This window comes from Chanodichthys erythropterus, chromosome 6, assembly GCF_024489055.1.
Source record: "Chanodichthys erythropterus isolate Z2021 chromosome 6, ASM2448905v1, whole genome shotgun sequence".
NCBI lineage: Eukaryota > Metazoa > Chordata > Actinopteri > Cypriniformes > Xenocyprididae > Chanodichthys > Chanodichthys erythropterus.
The window spans coordinates 20,470,768-20,491,324 of record NC_090226.1 but is presented as its reverse complement, the minus strand read 5'-3'; the positions used below and the strand labels follow the sequence as shown (position 1 = coordinate 20,491,324).

The 20,557-nt window shown below is 36.4% G+C and overlaps 1 protein-coding gene across 1 annotated transcript; it reads left to right on the top strand.

Moving 5' to 3' along the window:
* Positions 1–324: 324 nt before the first annotated feature.
* Positions 325–20,536, top strand: col9a1a (collagen, type IX, alpha 1a). Its single transcript, XM_067388393.1, has 32 exons — positions 325–420; positions 1,028–1,102; positions 1,229–1,267; positions 1,344–1,406; positions 3,031–3,084; positions 3,284–3,319; positions 3,622–3,645; positions 3,744–3,797; positions 3,887–3,940; positions 4,042–4,074; positions 6,116–6,172; positions 6,269–6,322; positions 6,536–6,589; positions 6,748–6,801; positions 6,882–6,935; positions 7,150–7,203; positions 7,764–7,817; positions 7,928–7,981; positions 8,089–8,142; positions 8,259–8,303; positions 9,920–9,973; positions 10,056–10,109; positions 10,192–10,245; positions 13,767–13,838; positions 14,541–14,576; positions 14,681–14,725; positions 14,843–14,875; positions 16,311–16,457; positions 16,732–16,786; positions 16,875–17,063; positions 19,627–19,704; positions 19,831–20,536. The coding sequence occupies exons 1-32, from the start codon at positions 355–357 to the stop codon at positions 20,034–20,036; spliced, it is 2,055 nt and encodes a 684-aa protein (XP_067244494.1). The 5' UTR covers positions 325–354; the 3' UTR covers positions 20,037–20,536.
* The last annotated feature ends 21 nt before the right edge of the window (positions 20,537–20,557 follow it).

Below are 20,557 nucleotides of genomic sequence, written 5' to 3'. Positions count from 1 at the left end.
TACTATGTTTCATTTTTGTACCTTTGAAATAATGAATGCCTGGCAAAAAAAAAAAAAAAAAAAAAAGAAAGTTACTAACACCGAGATAGATCTGGACCATTGTTTCCGAGCGGTACCCACAGCAGGTACCCGGAGCTTGAGCCACGCCCATTTTACGCAAACCTTTGAACTCATATCCAATCACCTTCAAGTTCCCAACACGGCTCATGAATAAGCATGACTTTTTAATACTGCATCGAGACACTGGTAGATGGTGTGGAGGTTTAGTTGGGGAATATTGACAGAAAACCCGTGAACCCCAACAAAACTCCTAAAAAGGACTATTTTGCCTCCTTCAAGTCATCGGGGGTGACTATGGCGCACGGCGGGACTCTCCGCGCGTCTGTGCTGCTGATTTTACTGCAGTTAGTCTCTGCACAGGTAGGAAACAAGGGATTTCTTTTGCAGTAGAGATGGACTGTGTGGGTGTTTTGGGTCATGTGTGTAGTCACTGTATTGTTTTTTGAATATCTGAAAACTTAAATATAGAGACAAAAACAAAAATATAGACAAAAAAGGGTATGTGTGTTTTGATGTGAGATTATTAAATAATATATACTAAAGCAGCAAATACGTTTTTCATAAATGCACTATTTCTGAACTGTAGGTCTTGTATTTCTTATGTTAATTGATGCCAAACTTCTTCATTAAAATGAACTGAATTCGTTATTATCTGAGAGCCAGAGCATTGCTTGACATATGGAGGGTATTTTCCCTAAATTGGTCCAGGTGTGCACAGCTGTTTTCACTTATAATAGGATAAGAGGAGAGTCAGTGTGAAGCCAGTGTGATACATCTAACCACAGCATCACATACAATGACTTCATTGTTTTTAGGACTGTTTCTTTCTTTCTTTCTTTCTTTCTTTCTTTCTTTCTTTCTTTCTTTCTTTCTTTCTTTCTTTCTTTCTTTCTTTCTTTCTTTTTTCATTTTTGGATTTCAGGATAAATTTTGAGCGAGCGATGGTTTGTTTTCTGTTTATTTTTAGAGGGGGCCAGTTGGTCAAAGAGGGCCGCCTGGACCTCCAGGGCTTCCTGGGTTTTCTGGAGTTGACGGCATTGATGTGAGTCATTTTAGTTACACTTTTATTTCTCAGAAACAAATTAAATGTCTATCCTCATACTATACACAAGGTATATGCTTTGTAGCCTTGAATAATGTCTCTTTTTTGTATTTTGTATGATTTCAGGGTGAGAGGGGACCTGGCCCCGGCCCAGATGGCCCCCCAGTGAGTATTTATCTTTTTGAGACAAAAATTAATATGCTTAGCTGAAATGATATGCTACAATCCATTAATCTGATAGGGCCTTGATGGGGACAATGGCAAGGATGGATTAAATGGCCTTCCAGGAAAACCTGGAGCGGATGTGAGTATTGTTCTTTATTTTTGTAGAGGTCTGGAAACCAAGATAAAATCAGCATTTCTTTTCTAATTAACACTCGCACCGCCAGAGACTGCAAGTGTAGTTTGCATAGGAGGGGTCTGAGTAAAAAAAAGAAATCCAAGATGGAAAAAAGGATTGGAGACGAGAGGAAAGAGAGAGCAGAGAGAGACCCATATTGGTTTCCTATTGGAGACAGAGGCCTTTTTGTATAAGTATGAAGCCACAGGAGCAGAAATGTGTGCTATTACTGATGGGACTGAGAATTAAACTGAAGTACACCTATTCCTTTGTGGCTCTTCTGAGCTTTATAGTTCTTACCTAGTTCATTTAAAAGACTTAACACAGTAAAGTTTTCAGTAAAAATATCCAACCATCCTTAAAATAAGATACATTTACTTGAGAAGCAAGCTTGTTTATGATGCATGTCTGCAGATTTTTCTTACACCACTGGCAACTATATTTTCCAATTTTTTATATATTTTAATATCTTCACTTTTAATTCTCAAGTAATTTTATCTTGTTTAAAATATATTTAAACATTTTTCAGCAATACAGATTAATAAAGGTTTTTTTTTTTTTTTTTGTCCAGAATAACCAAATATGTTTGGCATAAATATATACAGATGATATATGTTAGCATTACTTTGCAAAAAAAAAAAAAGCTTTTATTTTATCAATTACACAAAATCAACAATATATTAAATAATAACATTATATTTAATAATATATTAAATATATTAAATATATAATAATATATTTAAAAGCTTAGTTCACCCAAAAATGAAATTTCTGTCATTACTCACCCTCATGTCATACCAAACCTGCAAGACCTTCATTCATCTTCTGAACACAAATTAAGATATTTTTGATGAAATACGAGTTTATCTGAACCACACATAGGCAGCAATGTCATTGTACCTTTTGAGGTCCAGAAAGGTATTAAAGACATCGTTAAAATAGTCAGCGTGACTGCAGTGTTTCAACCTTAATGTTATGAAGTAGTGACGAGAATACTTTTTGCATGCAAAAACAAACAAATATAATGACTTTATTTAAAAATCTGAACTGTTGTCATATGCAGTTGACGCCGACGTAACCGTGGACGTAAACACGGAAGCCTGCACTGCGTTCACAGTTCAGATTATGTGGTTTTCAGTTTGTGGTTTATAAATGTTTGTATTAGTACTGATGCAAAGGGGAAAATGCATTCTAAATCATTCTGTATGCAATTTTATATAATATTTTTTTTTTGGTAGCTATCATTTTGAAGAGATGTTTCCTGTTCCCTATAATGAAGTGTTAAAAACAGGGGTCTGCAGTGGTCTACTGTACATATATTAGAGTAAATGTGGGCGGGGTTTGCTATTTGTCAGTCACGAGAAAGGTAAATGTAATTTCTGATTGGTTTAAAAAGTGATTATCATTTTATTGTCAGTGTGTGTGTGTCTGAGCTTTTAAAAATAAAATGCAATTAATTTCATACATAAATGAAATAAGCATACTAGTCCAGCTATTGTCAGATCAGTGAATAAAGTAACAGACATTTGATCTTCAGTAAGTTATAGTGAAATCTATTTATGCTCATAAATGGTTTTGTCTTTCAAAGGGTTTGACTGGGCCCCGTGGTGAAGCTGGCCCTGTTGGCCCTCCTGGACAGAAAGTATGTTTTATCTTAATAATACATTTTATTCATTATTTCACTTTTCAGTTGAAAATAAGTGAAAGTGCACATAGATATTTGAATTTTAAAGTACTTGGTCTTTCTTGTGAATGGCTGTATAATTACTGATGCTTCATTTACAGAAGTTCTAACTGTTAATCATTAAAGATCCTATGGTTTGACATTTATTCTTTATTAGGGTGAACCTGGTGAACCAGGACCAAGGGGAGCCCCTGTAAGTGAAATATTCAAATTCTCTTTTTTGTCTCTTGTAATTTTAGTGTGATGCTAGAGTAATCAGATATTAATATAGATGTTTTCTCTCCCATTCGTTTGTTATTATTCATCGATATATCTGTTTAAACAGTGACCTCCCATTATAAGATGGCTGTACACACTTTGAATTGTTGCAGGCAGTCGGTCATTGATCAAGTTTAGGCCTTTGACCTTCTAGCCCATACAGTGATGTAATGACACAAGGCTGCACTTTTTTTTTGCTAAGTTAATATCATTTCACATCTGTTTCTTTGTTAACAGGGTGTTGGAGAGGATGGTGAAGCTGTGAGTGCTTAATCTTTTATTTTATTATTATTTTCTTCAATGACCAGATTTTCTGATATTTTGTTTCTGTTGTTAACGGCTTTCTTTTTTTACTGAAGGGTGCTGATGGAGAAGATGGATTACCTGGAGAGCTGGGCAAAGTTGGACCTCCTGTATGTAATCTTTCTTTGTTTTTCCAATAAATTAAAATAAAATAGTTGAATAATAATTTCAATTGTCTGTCTCTGGTTCTGCTTTAAAGGGAAGTCGGGGACTGAGAGGTCCTGTTGGTGCTCAAGGACTGCCAGGTCCCAGAGTAAGTGTTAATGATTAGATATTTATGACCATTCACTCATGTCCTTGATTCATTAATGGCTATAAAATACAATTATTAAACTATATTCCTTCTATCCATAGGGCCCTCCTGGAGTCTGGGATGGGAAGGAGTTGGTATGTATCCTCAAGTCTCATATCTAGTTGTTTGCTCCTCAGATTTCAGGAAACAGAAGCTCAGCAATTTTCTGTAAACAACAACACATATTTGTTGTGCTATATCTGTTTTGGTTGAAGATGTTGATTTTGATGTTAATTCAGCTACTTGGTTACTTTCTCTATCCATCCAACAAAACTGCCATCACATGTTAGGACTCTTGTATTTATGGGTGATCCTTCAATTAACCCTTCGACGGGAGTTTGATTGACAAGCGATCTAACCAATCATAATGCAGAATCCGCCATTTTGTGGGTTAGAAGATTAACCTCGGTGGACTTGAACTTGAAAAATGGTGTGTACTGATGTCTTTCCGCATTTGACACAACTTTCCTTCTCATGCTCATTCATGTTTATTTGATGCTATAAATTAACTAGGAAGAGATGATCGGTTCACGAGCCGCTTGAGCTGAGGCGCTACAGCAATCTGTCACGACACATTAAAGAGCCACAAAACAGTTTTTATTGTTAGAATTTCTTTAAAAAAATACATACTTTTTTAAAGCTGGTACTTTGTTTAATATCATAAGTAACCTGCTCTGTCTTGTCTGTCGATGTGTTGTCAGCATCCTCTTTGCTCCATGATGTATTTTTCACTCTGTGGTGTGACAGCGCCATGGCTTGTCGGACAAAGCAACAGTAACTAAGGGGGGCAGGTCTTTGTGAAGGGTCAATTAGGAAAAACCTTCTGCCCACTATGACCCCCCCCCCACCCCCAAAAATTCTAAATGTATAAGGATAGATTATAATAGCTTTAAACAGTTGCATTGTGTCTCTTAAATTAGTTTTTCTTAATTTTAAGTATAAAAAATGTTAAATTCATAGTTCCCTAACCAGACAATTTAAATGTTTGTATAAAAACTGTACTTATTTTTCTAAGAAATGCCATGCATAAAAGAATATCAGATGTGTTGTCCAATTCGGCAGGTGCAGGAATTCAATGTAGCTTACATGAGCAGTGCAAGTTTTTATATATTTGAAATATTTAAAGGGATACTCCACCGTTTTTTCATATTAAATTATGTTATTTCCTTAACTAAGACGAGTTGATACATACCTCTCTCGTCTCAGTGCGTGCACTAAATCGCTCTGTCTTGTGGCGAAACTTTGTTAGCACTTAGCTTAGCCTAGTTCATTCAATAGGAGCCAAGCAGAGAAGCTACCAAACACCTCCACGTTTTCCCTATTTAAATACAGTTACTCGAGTAGTGTAACTCGACCTAGGACGGTGACACAAAACAAAACGTTGCGTTTTTCTAAGCGTGTAAAATGGATAACTATATTGTATGGCGGAATACCATAGCAATTGCTCGGGAGCACTTTGACTTGGCGCAGTAATATCTTCACTCGTGAAAAGTCCCCCGCTCCCTCTCCTGTAAAAGTCACGTTGGTTCTATTGACGGAAATGAGAGGAAGGAGGAGAGGGAGCGGGGGCCGGTGAGAGGACTTTTCACGAGTAACAAGAGTTCAGTACATGGAAAAGAAAGTTTTTAAACACTTGCAGTCTGTATAATTCATAAACACAACTTCATTCTTTATAAATCTCTCCAACAGTGTGTAATGTTAGCTTTATCCACGAGGTACTATCAAACTCATTCAGAATGAAATATAAACACCCAAATAAATACTATACTCACATGATCCGATCCAGCATACATGAGGAACATCTTGTAAAGATCCATTTGAGGGTTATATTAGCTGTATGAACTTTGTAAATGCACTGTATTATAGAGTCGCGAGCTTGATGGGCAGGGAGCATGAGATTTAAAGGGCCAGCAGCCCCTGAATCGGCGCATTTCTAATTATGCCCCAAAATAGGCAGTTAAAAAAATTAATTAAAAAACATCTATGCGGTATTTTGAGCTGAAACTTCACAGACACATTCAGGGGACACCTTAGACTTATATTAGATCTTTTAAAAAAACGTTCGATGGCACCTTTAATTTTAATCGAAGAATCACTCGTGTGCATCAATGATTTGTCTTTGTTATGTATTTTTAGTGTCCAAATGCCTGTACGTCTGGCCTGAATGGTTACACAGGTCTTCCAGGCATGAAGGTGCCTTTTAAATTATTATTTTTCAAATTAATATACAGTTCCAGCCAACATACAAGGATGCCCATCACACACAATGATGTTGTTTTTCATCCTTAGGGTCACAAAGGTGTCAAAGGTGAATCAGGTGAACCAGGAAGGCAAGGACATAAGGTGACAGCTGCATGAATGAAGTTCTGTTGGACAATTCGGAAAATTATTTTTGTACAATTAGAAGTTATTTTTGTAGATGTACATGTAAAATGTGAGCAATTTACCTTTTAATTTATTAAATGGTGGCTCATAAATAAATAATTGTTAAAATAATTAAGCTAATTAAGGAGCAAAGATCATGTCTGGTTGTGTAATTTTATTGATTTCTTACAGGGAGAAGAAGGAGACCAGGGAGCACCTGGAGAGACAGGAGCACAAGGATTACCTGTAAAAAAGACATTCCTTATCTAATATTCTTTGCTGATGTTATTTAACATACTATATACTTACAGTTCATATTATGATCATTTGTATCTTTTCCACCCATGTGTTCCTGTTCAGTGTGACGCTCAATATCTTTGTGTGTGCTTGTTTTGTTACTATAGGGTCCGCAGGGTTTGAGAGGAATCACAGGGATGATGGGCCTTAAAGGGGACAGGGTGAGTGTCAGAGGCTCTTCATATCTCATACAATAACAAGGATCTGTTTTGTAATTACCAAATATATTCTTCTCCATTAGGGAGCTCGTGGGGATATTGGCAACCTGGGCCCTCAGGGTATTCAGGGTGCTCCTGTAAGTGTCAAATTCAGAATTATATAATTTTTACCTTACAAGTCACTACAAAAGTTTGGCCTTTAACCTCATTTCAAATTATGCATCAGTACTTATATTCTTGACATTAATCAATGTTCGTTGTAATATAATCGTTACAGGCTGCTTGATTTGTTTTTGTAAATTAACACATGAATTAAAACCTATAGATTTATATTGTATTTCATTTTTAAAGGGTGATCGGGGCCAAAGAGGAAAAGTAGGTGAGACTGGACCAAAAGGAGGTCAGGTGAGTCTTCATACAGCAAAACAACACATATACATTACATTTTTCATGTCATATCCACAGCTCAAGAAGACTCAACTAGCTTGTTATATTTCCTAACTTCCTTAAAGGGATAGTTCAACTTTTTGAACTTTTTGAACATTCTCTTTAAGGCCCATTCACACCAAGAATAATAACTATAAAGATAACTATAACAATAAACTATATTAGCGTCCACACCATCAGACGATATGGTTCTGTTTAGCACACACTGCTGTTATTTTGTCTGGCTCTTTAAATTCTCGAACTCTTAAGGCTGAATGGATTCTGATTGGCTGTTAATGTTTTTATCATTCATCAGATGAGAAAAATTATTCTGAAAGTGATTTCAACTATATTGTTTTTCTGTGTCATTATCGTTATAGTTGTGGTGTGGTCTCTGCTATTATTTTATATTTACAACGATTTTTAGAACTATATCTTTATCATTATTGCAGTCGTCTTTGGCGTGAACAGGCCTGCACTAAGATCTAATAACTTTTTGATTTACTATAATGATATCATCTAATGTGGCTTCTTTCTAGGGACCTCGGGGGTTGCAGGGACTTATGGGTTTACCTGGATCGAAAGGAGAGACTGTAAGTTACCTGTACTGCAGTTTTATAGATGATTTTATTGTGTTATCATAAAGAGACCTATTTTACCATCAAATTGTATATTTTTTTAATTGAACCTTTTTGTGGTGTAGGGTTTGCCTGGAGTAGATGCTCGTGATGGTATTCCAGGACTGCCAGGAGTGAAGGTAATGACTTTAATCCATGCATGCGGATCAAAATCACTGTTATATCACTGTTTGTCTACTTTTTTTGCGAAGTTTTTTTATGCATATGTCTGTTGTTGTTTTATTAGGGTCTTCCTGGGAAAGTTGGCTCACCTGGTGATGCTGGACTTCAGGGATTTCCAGTGCGTATGATCCTTGAACCCTGTTCAAAATGCAATTAGTATGCAGTGTTATCTGCTTGTGAGATAACTGGGAATAGCTTGCATTATTGTATTATTGATAATTTCTTTTCCTCCAGGGTTTGCCAGGCATTTCAGGAGCAAAAGGCCACATGGGTGAAAAAGTAGGTAATTCAAGTGTATCTTTGTGAAAGTTTTATATTATTTTAAGTAATTTGGTTTATAAAAGATTTTAAAATGTGAGTGCGGAGATAAACTACTGTTTGGGGTCAATAGTTTTTTTGTTTTTTGTTTTTTTTTTTACAAAAATTAATACTTTTATTCAGCACGCATGCGTTAAATTAATCAAAACACACTGTTACCAAAACATTCAATTATATCATTCAAATTCATATCATGGTTTCCTCAAAAATATTAAGCAGCACAACTGTTTTCAACATAATAATAACAACCAAGTCAGCATATTAGAATGATTTCTGAAGGATCATGTGAGACTGAAGACGAGAAATTATGTTGAAATTTCAGCTTTGCCATGAATAAATTAAATTTTTCAGTATATTAAAATAGAAAGCAGTTTAAATTGCAATAATATTTCACAAAATTAAAGATTTTTGATCAAATAAATCCTAGCTGAGCATATGTGCCTTTAAGTGACAATAAATGACACAAATATTACCAATCACAAACTTTTGAATGGTAGTGTAGCTCATTTATTTATAATAATTATGTTAAAAGTGCCCTAGAATTAAAAATTGAATTTATCTCAGCATAGTTAAATAACAAGAGTTCAGTACATGGAAATGACATACAGTGAGTCTCAAACTCCATTGCTTCCTCCTTTTTATATAAATCTCATTTGTTTAAAAGACCTCCGACGTACAGGCGAATCTCAACATAACACCGACTGTTATGTAACATTTGGGATCATTAATATGTACGCACCCAATATTTGCATATGCCAGCTCATGTTCAAGCATTAGACAAGGGCAGGACGTCTGGATGTGCACAGCTGAATCATCAGACTAGGTAAGCAAGCAAGAACAACAACAGTGAAAAATGGCAGATGGAGCAATAATAACTGACATGATCCATGATATCATGATATTTTTAGTGAAATTTGTAAATTGTCTTTCTAAATGTTTCGTTAGCATGTTGCTAATGTACTGTTAAATGTGGTTAAAGTTACCATCGTTTATTACTGTATTCACGGAGACAAAAGCCGTCACTATTTTCATTTTTTAAACACTTGCAATCTGTATAATTCATAAACACAACTTCATTCTTTATAAATCTCTCCAACAGTGTGTAATGTTAGCTTTAGCCACGAAGCACAGCCTCAAACTCATTCAGAATCAAATGTAAACATCCAAATAAATACCATACTTACGCGATTAGACATGCTGCATGATGAACACTTTGTAAAGAACAATTTTGAGGGTTATATTAGCTGTGTGAACTTTGTTTATGCTGTTTAAGGCAAGCGCAAGCTTCGTGGGAGGGGAGCGTGAGCATTTAAAGGGACCGTAGCCTGAATCGGCTCATATTTAATGATGCTCCAAAATAGGCAGTTAAAAAAATGTATTAAAAAAAGTCTATGGGGTATTTTGAGCTGAAACTTCACAGACACATTCAGGGGACACCTTAGACTTATATTACATCTTTTAAAAAGACATTTTACGGCACCTTTAACTAATTTATGATATAATTCTCATAGAAGTGCTGTAAATGATGAGTTTGTGTCCATTAGCAGGAAAGATAACCTGTGTTGTCTTTGCTTCAGGGAAATACTGGTGATCCAGGTGTGGCAGGTCTGATTGGAAATAATGGAAAAACAGTGAGTCACATTTATCCATTTATTCACCACAGCCTACAGGCCAATGTGGATTGATGAACATCTTCTGGTGTTTTGATTTCAGGGTGAACGTGGTGAGCAGGGAGAGGTGGGACCAGTCGGGCCAAGAGGTGGGCCAGTGAGTATATTTCCTCTTACATCATATATTGTCATATAAAGAAATGTGTCACTTCTATAATGTTATCTCTTTTTTTCTCCAGGGTGAGAGAGGAGTAAGAGGTCCTGATGGGCCCGCAGGCTCACCAGGTGCGAGGGTGAGTTATCAGGAACCACAATTCCACTTAAACTGCTATTATGTAACTATAAAAGATGCCATAGGACACATTCAGACAATAACATGAGCCCTGAGAATAGCCTCCCCACTAACAAAAAAATGTTCTAAGAACTTTTTGCTAATGTTCCTATTAAGTTTTAAAAACATAATTTCTTAATGTTCAGTTTTTTTTGGTTTTGTGAATGTTAAGGGAACATTCCATGATCATTTTTGAAACATTATGGGGATGTTACTTTTGAATGTTGTCTGAACGCTCTAAAACAAGTAACATTTCGTTAGCCTCATAGCATAATTGCCGAAGTCATTTTTTGGCCTAATTGTGATATTTGCCTCTGAAATATGATCTAGGCAACTTTGTGAGAACGTTGCCAGAATGCTAGCAAAAGTTCTGAGAACGTCCCCTGTTAGCTGGGGTGGAGCTACAATGGAAAGTTAAATATGTACAGAAAGAAGTGAAGGACAGATGAAAGATGAGGAGAAAACATTAGAAGATGACAAATAAATTTTTCTGAAATGTTGTTTACATATGCAAATAATGCATTATCTAATTAAATATGCACTTCTTTACATAAAATTCCAAAACAGAAATCCAAATACTGGATAAAGCCAGGTTCACTTCATTTTGTTGACATATTAGACTCAAGGTTTTTACTGAGGGGATTTTAGGATATCTCTTTTTATTACTCTAAATATAAGAAAATACTATCAATAGCTAGAATACAATACATTTCACCATGTTTTTAGGCATAACAAATTATATAATGAGCAAAATGAAAAATGAAAAAAAGCTATATTTTTGCCTGTAGTGTCTTGCTTTAAAAACAAAGAGGGAACTACGGCTACATCTAAATTAATTCGGATACATTTAAAAATAGCATGTTTGTTTCAAAACGCTCTCTGTCCACACTAGCATTTTCAAGCGTTTTCCGAAAGTTTCATATCCACACTGAAACGTCCACCTTATTGTGTATGCGTAAAACCTCATAAACGCTGAGATAATACAGACGGAACAGACATAATAACGTTCTCATGCTGTTCTTCTAGCAGTATCATTTTATTTAGCAAAATACTTCACTATGGAGTCAAATTAATGCCTTAAAGTTTTGCACAAAAATAAAGTTTTGCAAAACACAAAAAAGAATTGAGCTATAAAAAAAATGTTTTGCAAACAAAAATAAAGAATTGCAAAGGAAAATAAAATATTGAGCGGAAAAAAAATAAGTTTTGCAAACAAAAATAATAAATTGCAAAATAAAATAAAGTAGTGCAAAAATAAAAATATAATCAATTACAAAAATCAATGACAGCTGTAATCCTATTTTATCTTTGCCACATATTTTTCATGCTCAAACCTACAAAATCATTTGTAACGCTCATTTTATTCTGCGTTTCAGTCAAGCGTGCGCTCACGATACCGGTTTTCTTTTGCGCTGCACTGTTCTGTGCGGATCTCTTTATGGCACTGGTTTGACGTGGGGGTGGAGTCAAGAAACGGGGGCACGCCCCCGCGAAATACATTGGAAGGGAACGTAATCGGCGACAGGTGAAATAATTCTTTGACATGGTGAAAAATAATGCATGGTTTGTTTTTGTTGGTTTGTTTAGCATATGTTGTCACCGATTACGACCCCCTCCAATGCATTTCTTATAGTAATATGACCCGTTGCGCTCTGTCTCACTGCCTGTATCCACTTTTGTGTCCTTAAACATTCGTTTTTTGGGGTCGACTGCTTATAAAAACGTATTTCTGTTTTTTTTTTAGCTTGTTAGCTGTACACCTTGTCACGTAGCAGCTTTTAGGCATTGTTCTGTTTATTGTAATGAGTCAGAAAAGACAAGAAGGCAGCCTCACGCAATACAAAGTCAATGGAGACTGTTGGGTTGTTTTTCCCCCGGTGGGCGTGGTTTCCAGATTATAATAAATGCGCTCTGTCTCTATGCTTGATCTGATCTGGGTAGCGTTTCCCAAAAGCATCGTAAGCCTAAGTTGATCGTAGCTCCATTGGTTTCCAAAAGCTTATGATGCTTTTGGGAAACGCTGCCCTGTTCTGTTGCGATCTGCGTCTCCTGCCGATGACGTGTTTCGCGGGGGCGTGCCCCGTTTCTTGACTCCACCCCCACGTCAAACCAGTGCCATAAAGAGATCCGCACAGAACAGTGCAGCGCAAAAGAAAACCGGTATCGTGAGCGCACACTTGACTGAAACGCAGAATAAAATGAGCGTTACAAATGATTTAGTAGGTTTGAGCATGAAAAATATGTGGCAAAGATAAAATAGCATTACAGCTGTCATTGATTTTTGTAATTGATTATATTTTTATTTTTGCACTACTTTATTTTATTTTGCAATTTATTATTTTTGTTTGCAAAACTTATTTTTTTTCCACTCAATATTTTATTTTCCTTTGCAATTCTTTATTTTTGTTTGCAAAACATTTTTTTATAGCTCAATTCTTTTTTGTGTTTTACAAAACTTTATTTTTGTGCAAAACTTTAAGGCATTAATTTGACTCCATACTTCACCATTCACTGATGCATCCAGGTCGCATTCAGTCACCAATATATGTTTGGTCTAAAACGCAATTGTCCTCATGTTTTTCCGCAGGACAGCAGTTGCGAGTTTCTGTCATCTTTGCAAGGACTGATATGAAGAGCATACAAAGAAACATATCTTTAGCAACAGCCTGAAAGTAAATAGTACAGGTACAATACTGGTATAAACATAGATCTATTAGTTACATATGCGTCACATGACTAAATATGCGTCACCGTTTTCGAATACCTCCGTTTCTACCGTCAACGCGAAAACAGCGTCTTCAATTTAGCCACTTGGAAGTGTGTTTTCAAAAAGCTCAGTCTTTGTTGACAAAAACGCCATCTCAGTATCGGCGGAAGGCCAAATCAGAGAGAAAAAGATGCGTTTTCAAACAAACACATATTAGTGTGGACAAGGCCTATATGGGAACCCGATGACTACATGTAAACTTGTACTACATCATTGTCTAGATGTCCCACAACAAATTTAACACATCAGAGACATGTTCCTCATGGTCTTAGTTCTCAAATTCCTGTCCTATGTGCTTAGTCTTATGCAGAGGAGCTTAATAGTGCTGCAAACTGTAACACAATCTCCTTAGAAAGCGCTGGAGTGCTTTAGTACAGTAATCGGCTGGTAGGGGCATGAATGGCCTGTTGTTATTGAAGCCTAGTAGCTGGGGGTATTTTCTTTGGTAAGGGGATATTCAGAGCAGGAAGGGGGGCTGAATGAACCCTCTGTCTTTCAGGCATTCCTTCAAGCAGCCAGCGAAGGGCATCAGGCCTAATCATAGTCCACATCCATCCACACACCTTAGACGTGCCCCAGCAGCTCCCTGCTCACTGAGCTGCCGACTGTTTTTTTTAGTGCAGATGTGGTTTGTAAGGCAGCTACAGGCACAGGCCATGCAGTGTTCATGAATTTGTATTTATTGATGTGCGTCTGTGTGTTTATGTATTCTACAGGGAGCTAGAGGAGATCTGGGCCTTCCTGGTCTTCCAGGACCTGCTGGCTTCATTGGGCAGAAAGGCGACAGGGTAGGATTTCTGTAAACTAATCAATTCAGAATATGAAATAACATATTAAGTCTTTTAATAAAAGTTGTCTATGTATGGTCAGAATAGCATACTAACATTACTAAAAACATACTATCACTCTATTTATATACTTTTTCATCAAATTTGCATAGAAATACATTTAAAGGACCTCGCACAATGGCCAAAATGTGCAGTATACTGCAAACGCACTGGGTATTACATCCCATAATGCAATTTTGCCTTAAACTTAATGTGTGACAAATGAACTGGAAATAAAATCATCTGTTTCTTCACTCATTTGATTAGGCTGCCAAAATTTAAGGCATTTTTAGACAAAACTGGATTAAAAATGCTAAATTCCTGTTTTGTTTTGTTGTTTTTATATATAATGTGATATTAAATATAATGTAAATTATTGTTTAATTCACTTGCTGATTGTGGTGAGGTCATGTGACTTCTGAATCTTAGAAACTTGCTTGAAATAAACTTATTTATTGGCTATATGGAGTAAAATCATTATTCTCTTTATCATTAAACTTTAAAACTGAAATCTTCAGTGTATCAACATTGTCTCAGAAACAAGCTGGCAAAATAAATAAATAATAAGTAATGAAAAATCATATTTTACATAGTCATGTTTAGGGTAGTTAGGATCAGATATGTTATAATTAAAAGCACAATCTTATCTTTATAATTCTTCAGGGTGCTGTTGGTCTCACTGGTCCAAAAGGAGAGCAAGTAAGCCAACATATGTTTTTTAATTCTATAGAAGTTTAGTTTTTAATAGTTAATATAAATATTGAGATCTATTTTAGACCCATTTTTAATGTATGTTTGTTTAGGGACCACCTGGTGAAGAGGGAACACCAGGAGACAAAGGAGATGTTGTAAGTAAAAACGGCACAGATATTTTAATTATGTCACAGAATGTATTGGTTATGCATTCAGACAGGGGTCATGACCCCCTTGCTGATCTAAAACTCCTTGTCCATTTGTTTTCCCAGGGTGATGAGGGGGAGCCAGGCGAGAAAGGATCGGTGAGTGATGTTATTGTGGAGATCTCTAGAACTATCCTCCAGGGTTATTATAGTTAATTAAAACCATATCAAAAACATTTCTGTTAATGTTAACTGAAACTAAATGAAAACTAATTAAATTCCTTAAAGGTTCTTAATTTTGTCTTGGAGGTCTCCTACAATAAGTTTACATGTGCAAGTGCATGCTGGATTTGCTTTTGCAGTGCAGAAAACAATGAACCAAACTCTTCCAGGCCTCAGCTAGAACTACAGTGTTTGAGTGCGGGTTGAAGTAGACGTTGTTCGCGGGCAGCCAGTGAAGACCACTTGTTTCAGGCAGTTCAGAATGTTTTTTTTTTTTTTTCATTTGGGAGACAATAACTTATCGTGCACTTTGGTCTTTGAAACTTTGCAGACCTTTTACATTCACAAACAGCCATATTACACACTGCACACTAAAGCATAATAGAGGCACTATAAACTTATTTTATTTAATCTAGTTGCCAGTGAAAACATTTCTCCTTTTCATTTAGTTTAAAGGGTTAGTTCACCCAAAAATGAAAATTTTATTACTCACTCTCATGTCGTTCTACACCCATAAGACCTTCATTCATCTTCGGAACACAAATTAAGATATTTTGATTAAATCCGATGTAATTTCAAAGACATGACACTTCCTCTCTCAAGATCCATTAATGTACTAAAAACATATTTAAAACAGTTCATGCGAGTTCAGTGGTTCAATATTAATATTATAAAGTGACAAGAATATTTTTGTGTGCCAAAAAAACAAAATAACGACTTTTCAAGAATATAATGATGGGCCGATTTCAAAACACTGCTTCAGAGCTTTACGAATCAAATCAGTGATTCGGAGCGCCAAAGTCATGTGATTTTAGCAGTTTAGCTGTTTGATAGGAGATCCGAGTCACTGATTAGATTCGTAAAGCTCCGAAGCAGTGTTTTGAAATCGGCCCATCACTGTATTGTTAAAAGTTATTTTGTTTTGTTTTTGGCGCACAAAAAATATTCTTGTCGCTTTATAATATTAATATTGAACCACTGTACTCACATGAACCGATTTAAATATGTTTTTAGTACCTTTATGGATCTTGAGAGAGGAAATGTTATTGCTGTGAATGCAGGGTTCATTTTTGTGTGAAATAACAGTTTAACTTGATGTGGTGAAAATTAAAAATGGAAAAAAAATAAAACAACAAAAAAACTTTAAAATTAAAATAACATAATATAAAATAATATAAGAAATATCACTGCTATCCTCTCTGACATCTCATTTTAATTTAATGATGGGTGGTACCACATATACTATTTTTGTATAAATCCAGTCCATATATTTCCACAGATTTTCAATCCATAAGATATGGAAAAAAAATGCACAAAATTCAATGTTGGCCTTCTTGAAAATAAATCTGAGTTAATCTTTTGTTGTGTTCAGACAGGAAAACCAGGAGACGCAGGAAATAAAGGCCCGGAGGGTGTACGTGGCCAATCTGGACTCGATGGGCTACCTGGAGAGCCTGGTCCAAGAGGCATGCAAGGAGACAGAGGGGTACCTGGACTGCCTGGGGCACAGGGACGACCAGTACGCGTCTTTTAATCATCTTAATATTGACGGCTTATCACGTGACGCTTTTATCATCGAGAGTTTATTATGTCTGTAATTCCGATTGGATTTGGCTGTACTAAACTCATTATATGGTTGGCAGGCCATCAGGAATTTTACCTCAATGTGATGTTGTCAAGTTCTAAAGGGATTTTTTCCACCACAGTCCTTTTTACATCCAGTCAACAAGGAACAAATAATACAACAGGCACATAATTGAAAAATTAATAGTGTCCACATGATTTTCCTCTAGGGCCGAGCACCAACAGATGAGCACATCAAGCAGGTCTGCATGAGGGTTTTGCATGGTCAGTATCTTGATATCCAAATTCATATTTACAGATGGAAGCTCAACTATTCTTTGAATGGTTTTGAAATTTTTCGGTTTCCTCACAGGACAGCTTGCCCAGCTGGCAGCCAGTCTGACGAGGCCCGAGTCGGGCATCTCTGGGCTGCCAGGTCCTCCTGGTCCCCCTGGCCCTCCAGGGCCCGCTGGAGACAATGGCTTCCCTGGGCATCCTGGAAGCAGAGGACTGCCAGGTCTCAAAGGACCCCCAGGAGTTTTGGGGAGGAAAGGGCCTAAAGGTATAATAAAGAGACAGTGTTTGACTCCTGAAGTTGACTCCACCTTAAAGGGATACTCCCCCAAAAATCGAAAATTCTCTCATTTACTTACTTACCCTCATGCTTTCACAGATGTATGACTTTCTTCTGGGGGCTTATAACAGAAACTTTCTATCTTAGGACTTAAATCAAGATATGATAAGTAAATTTAGGATTTTTCACAAATGCGTATTACAGAAGCAAATCTTAAATTGATTAAGGATTCTTATCCAATCTTTCAAAATTGTATCTGTAGTTAGGAAACCTTAAACCGCTCCATCGCGTTCGGTAATCAACTGTCAGGTCTGTTACCAAGCAACAAACGATGCCAAGCAGCTGCTGTGAAGAAAATGCTAGAGATTAAGATTAGCTTGGTAGAAAAAGGCAAAATCTGTTACTATAACATCGCCGATCTTCATTGTTTATCATTAATAAATGTGACTTCATTCTCAGACAGGGCTGTTATGTGATTTTTACAGTTGGCTTTCAAATCATTTTAAAGTTGTCCTAAAGTTAATACAGTTTTTTTTGTCGAGTTAGGATGCTTCTGTAATAGCCATTTCCTATGTCATTCTGTTATAGCTTTTGTCCTAAATGAGGTTCTAACTGAAATTGCCATGGTTACCAAACAGATAAGATAGGATTAGTTAGTATCTTTCTGTAATATGCCCCCAGATGAACAAAAACAAATATTTTCAAAAAATAATCCATCTGTATAAGTCCATCCTTGCATCCCAATGCACGTACTTATGCACTACTCTATGACGTTTTTAAATATAAATAGTGCAAGTAGTGCGTTCACATTGAAAATTCCAAAAAGAAAAAGTACACTTTAAATACCCGGATGATGCAGTAAATTAATGGAAAAAAACGAAGTGTGGAATGTTGGACACTTCATTCACTCAACTCTTGCAGCTTTAGTCACGTAGTGGAGGGGGAGTGGGTATCAGACTCCGATGTTAAATGACAAAATAACCTTATACAATCCACGCACTACATGGATAAGTACATAGTGTATAAGTACATAGTGTATAAGTGCATAGTGTATAGTGCGTCATTTGGGACGCAACTCAAAGTGAATGGTCCTGTGTGCTTCTTTTTTCTAAATTCACTTCACAATGCTCTCATTAACCCACCTTTGGCCAGAATCAAGGGTGTACAGTTTAAAAAAGTAAAAAAAATATTAGTATTTTTCGTACACAATCCTTTTGTTTTGCTTCAGGAGATATTGATTCATCCACTGGGGTTGTATGGATCAACGGTTTTTTTTTTTTTTTTTTTTTAGCCATACTGATTTTAACGATTATTGTCCGATTCCAAAACCGATAGTTGGCACTTGCCCTCTAATTTGAATTTGTCATTTAAATAGATTAGTGTTTTGATCATGTTTTAAATTAGCAAATTTAAAAAAAAAACATGCCTTAAGCCAGTATACTACCTTGTTTTTTTGCTGCGTCAAATAATTTCTATTGCACATTGATTGGATCCATTTAACACTCAACAGGCCAACATAAATACATAAATACAACAGAACAAAGATGCATATGAAATAAACAGTGCTTTTCTGGTAGGTCTAACAGTGGTTCTCTTTCTTGTCGTCTTGCGCTTGAATATTTAAATTTGAAAGGCTTAAAATGTTCACGCTGGCCCTGGGCATTTTGTACAGATTTAATTTTTTTTTTAGCAAGTATTTAATTAATTTACCCAGAGAAAACATTGGATTATGCAACAGACATTATACAACTCAGTGCGTTCATGCAGTTACTTAAACTATCGCTTTGTTATATCAGCCTTTTTCAAGTTAAAAACTGATAAAAAATTGGCTGATAAATATTGGCAGCTAATTCATCTGTACTGTTGACAGATTCCAGAGGTTTAAATGGACTTGTGTAAATGTAAATTGAGGTCACCCTCTTTGAGTCAGAGTCAGTGACATTTCTTTGAACAGCAGATTTGACTCTAGTTCAATTGTTTTCTGTTGGTCAAAGTACCAAAATTATCATACAAAAGTAACAAAAATATCCTTAAATTTGCAGTGAAACAGAGGTAGTGACATAATATTTCTTCCATATTGTGACATACATCTGAATGAAACGGATTATTGAAAAGAAAAAATGCTGGGCAGGGACATCAGTTGTTGATTGGATGGAGGCAGATCTGAATTTGCTTGTCGATTGCAGTCCATTATAAGGGCTGGGATTTATGTGGACAAAGCTTTTGGAGATGTCCGGCATACATCAAAGAGAGAAATCTGTTGTTTCAAAGGAAGATCGTGTGACATTTTGAGTTTGATTTGAGCATTTGTGCCACAATACAGTAGAATATGACTGGCCAAATAGCCTCTGATGTCAACAACAACAGTCAAGCCTGTTTACATCTATCATAATTGATTATATGGTTACTTACATTTTATTATTTCCATGAAATTTTGTAACACATACACACTTGTAACAACTCCAATAATCTTTGTTTTATTTGGAAAATGGGGCATGGAACACCCTAAATCCACTATTACACTAAAACCTTTGTGTTCTCCTTGATTTAGGTGACCAAGGTGACAGGGGAGATAGAGGTCCCACAATGGAGGGGTCTAAAGGTATACCTGGACCACCAGGGCTCCCAGGTAAGATCAAGTCCAACATCTGATCCATAATTTAATTCATCATTGTGTTAAATGATCTTGACAAATCTGTAAATATGCCTCTGACCGCTGGCCTATTTCTCCATCTCTTCGTCCACCTGCTCTCAGGTGTGCCTGGTACGCCAGCATATGGCAGTAATGGTCGTGATGGCCTGAGAGGACCACCAGGTGTTCCTGGAATGCCAGGTGTGCCGGGGCCGCCTGGTCCCCCAGGCCTTAACGGATACTGCGAGTCATCTCAATGCGTGCTTCAAGTAGTTGCAGGTCCGACGTCCCTCAAAGATTCCAACACGAAGGGACCAGACGGTCTATGAGCTGAGAGCCATCAGCGAGCCACACATCAGAGCCCAGCGTCTCTGGACAGGGAAACTTGAGAGACTAATGGAGTGACTCCCTCTACGAGGAGATTTCTGTGTCGATGGTATACGCAGGTGTGATTGTACTTAGCAAACACCAGTGTGAAGTTGGATCAATTCATGTTATGGTTTCCAGTCTCATTCAGTCCCATTTTAACATTTTTGTTTTTGGACATACTTTTGTATAGTTCTAATATTTCTATTAATAATTAAAAATAAACCAAAATTGCCCCATAAATAATGCAATTATAGCTTGCAAAAAATACATTCTGCATATACTTTGTAGCCTATTCTTTAGGTACCGGATGCATACAGTATGCAAATCATGCATTCACAACCTGGTCACACATTGAAAATGGATTTGTTTAAATCAGAGGGGGTCCAAGCTTTGTAAATTTGTCAATATTGCATTCAGTTAATAGTTTGCAAGCATTTTATTAAATCGTTTTCAGGTTGTTTTAACCTTAGAGACATTCTCA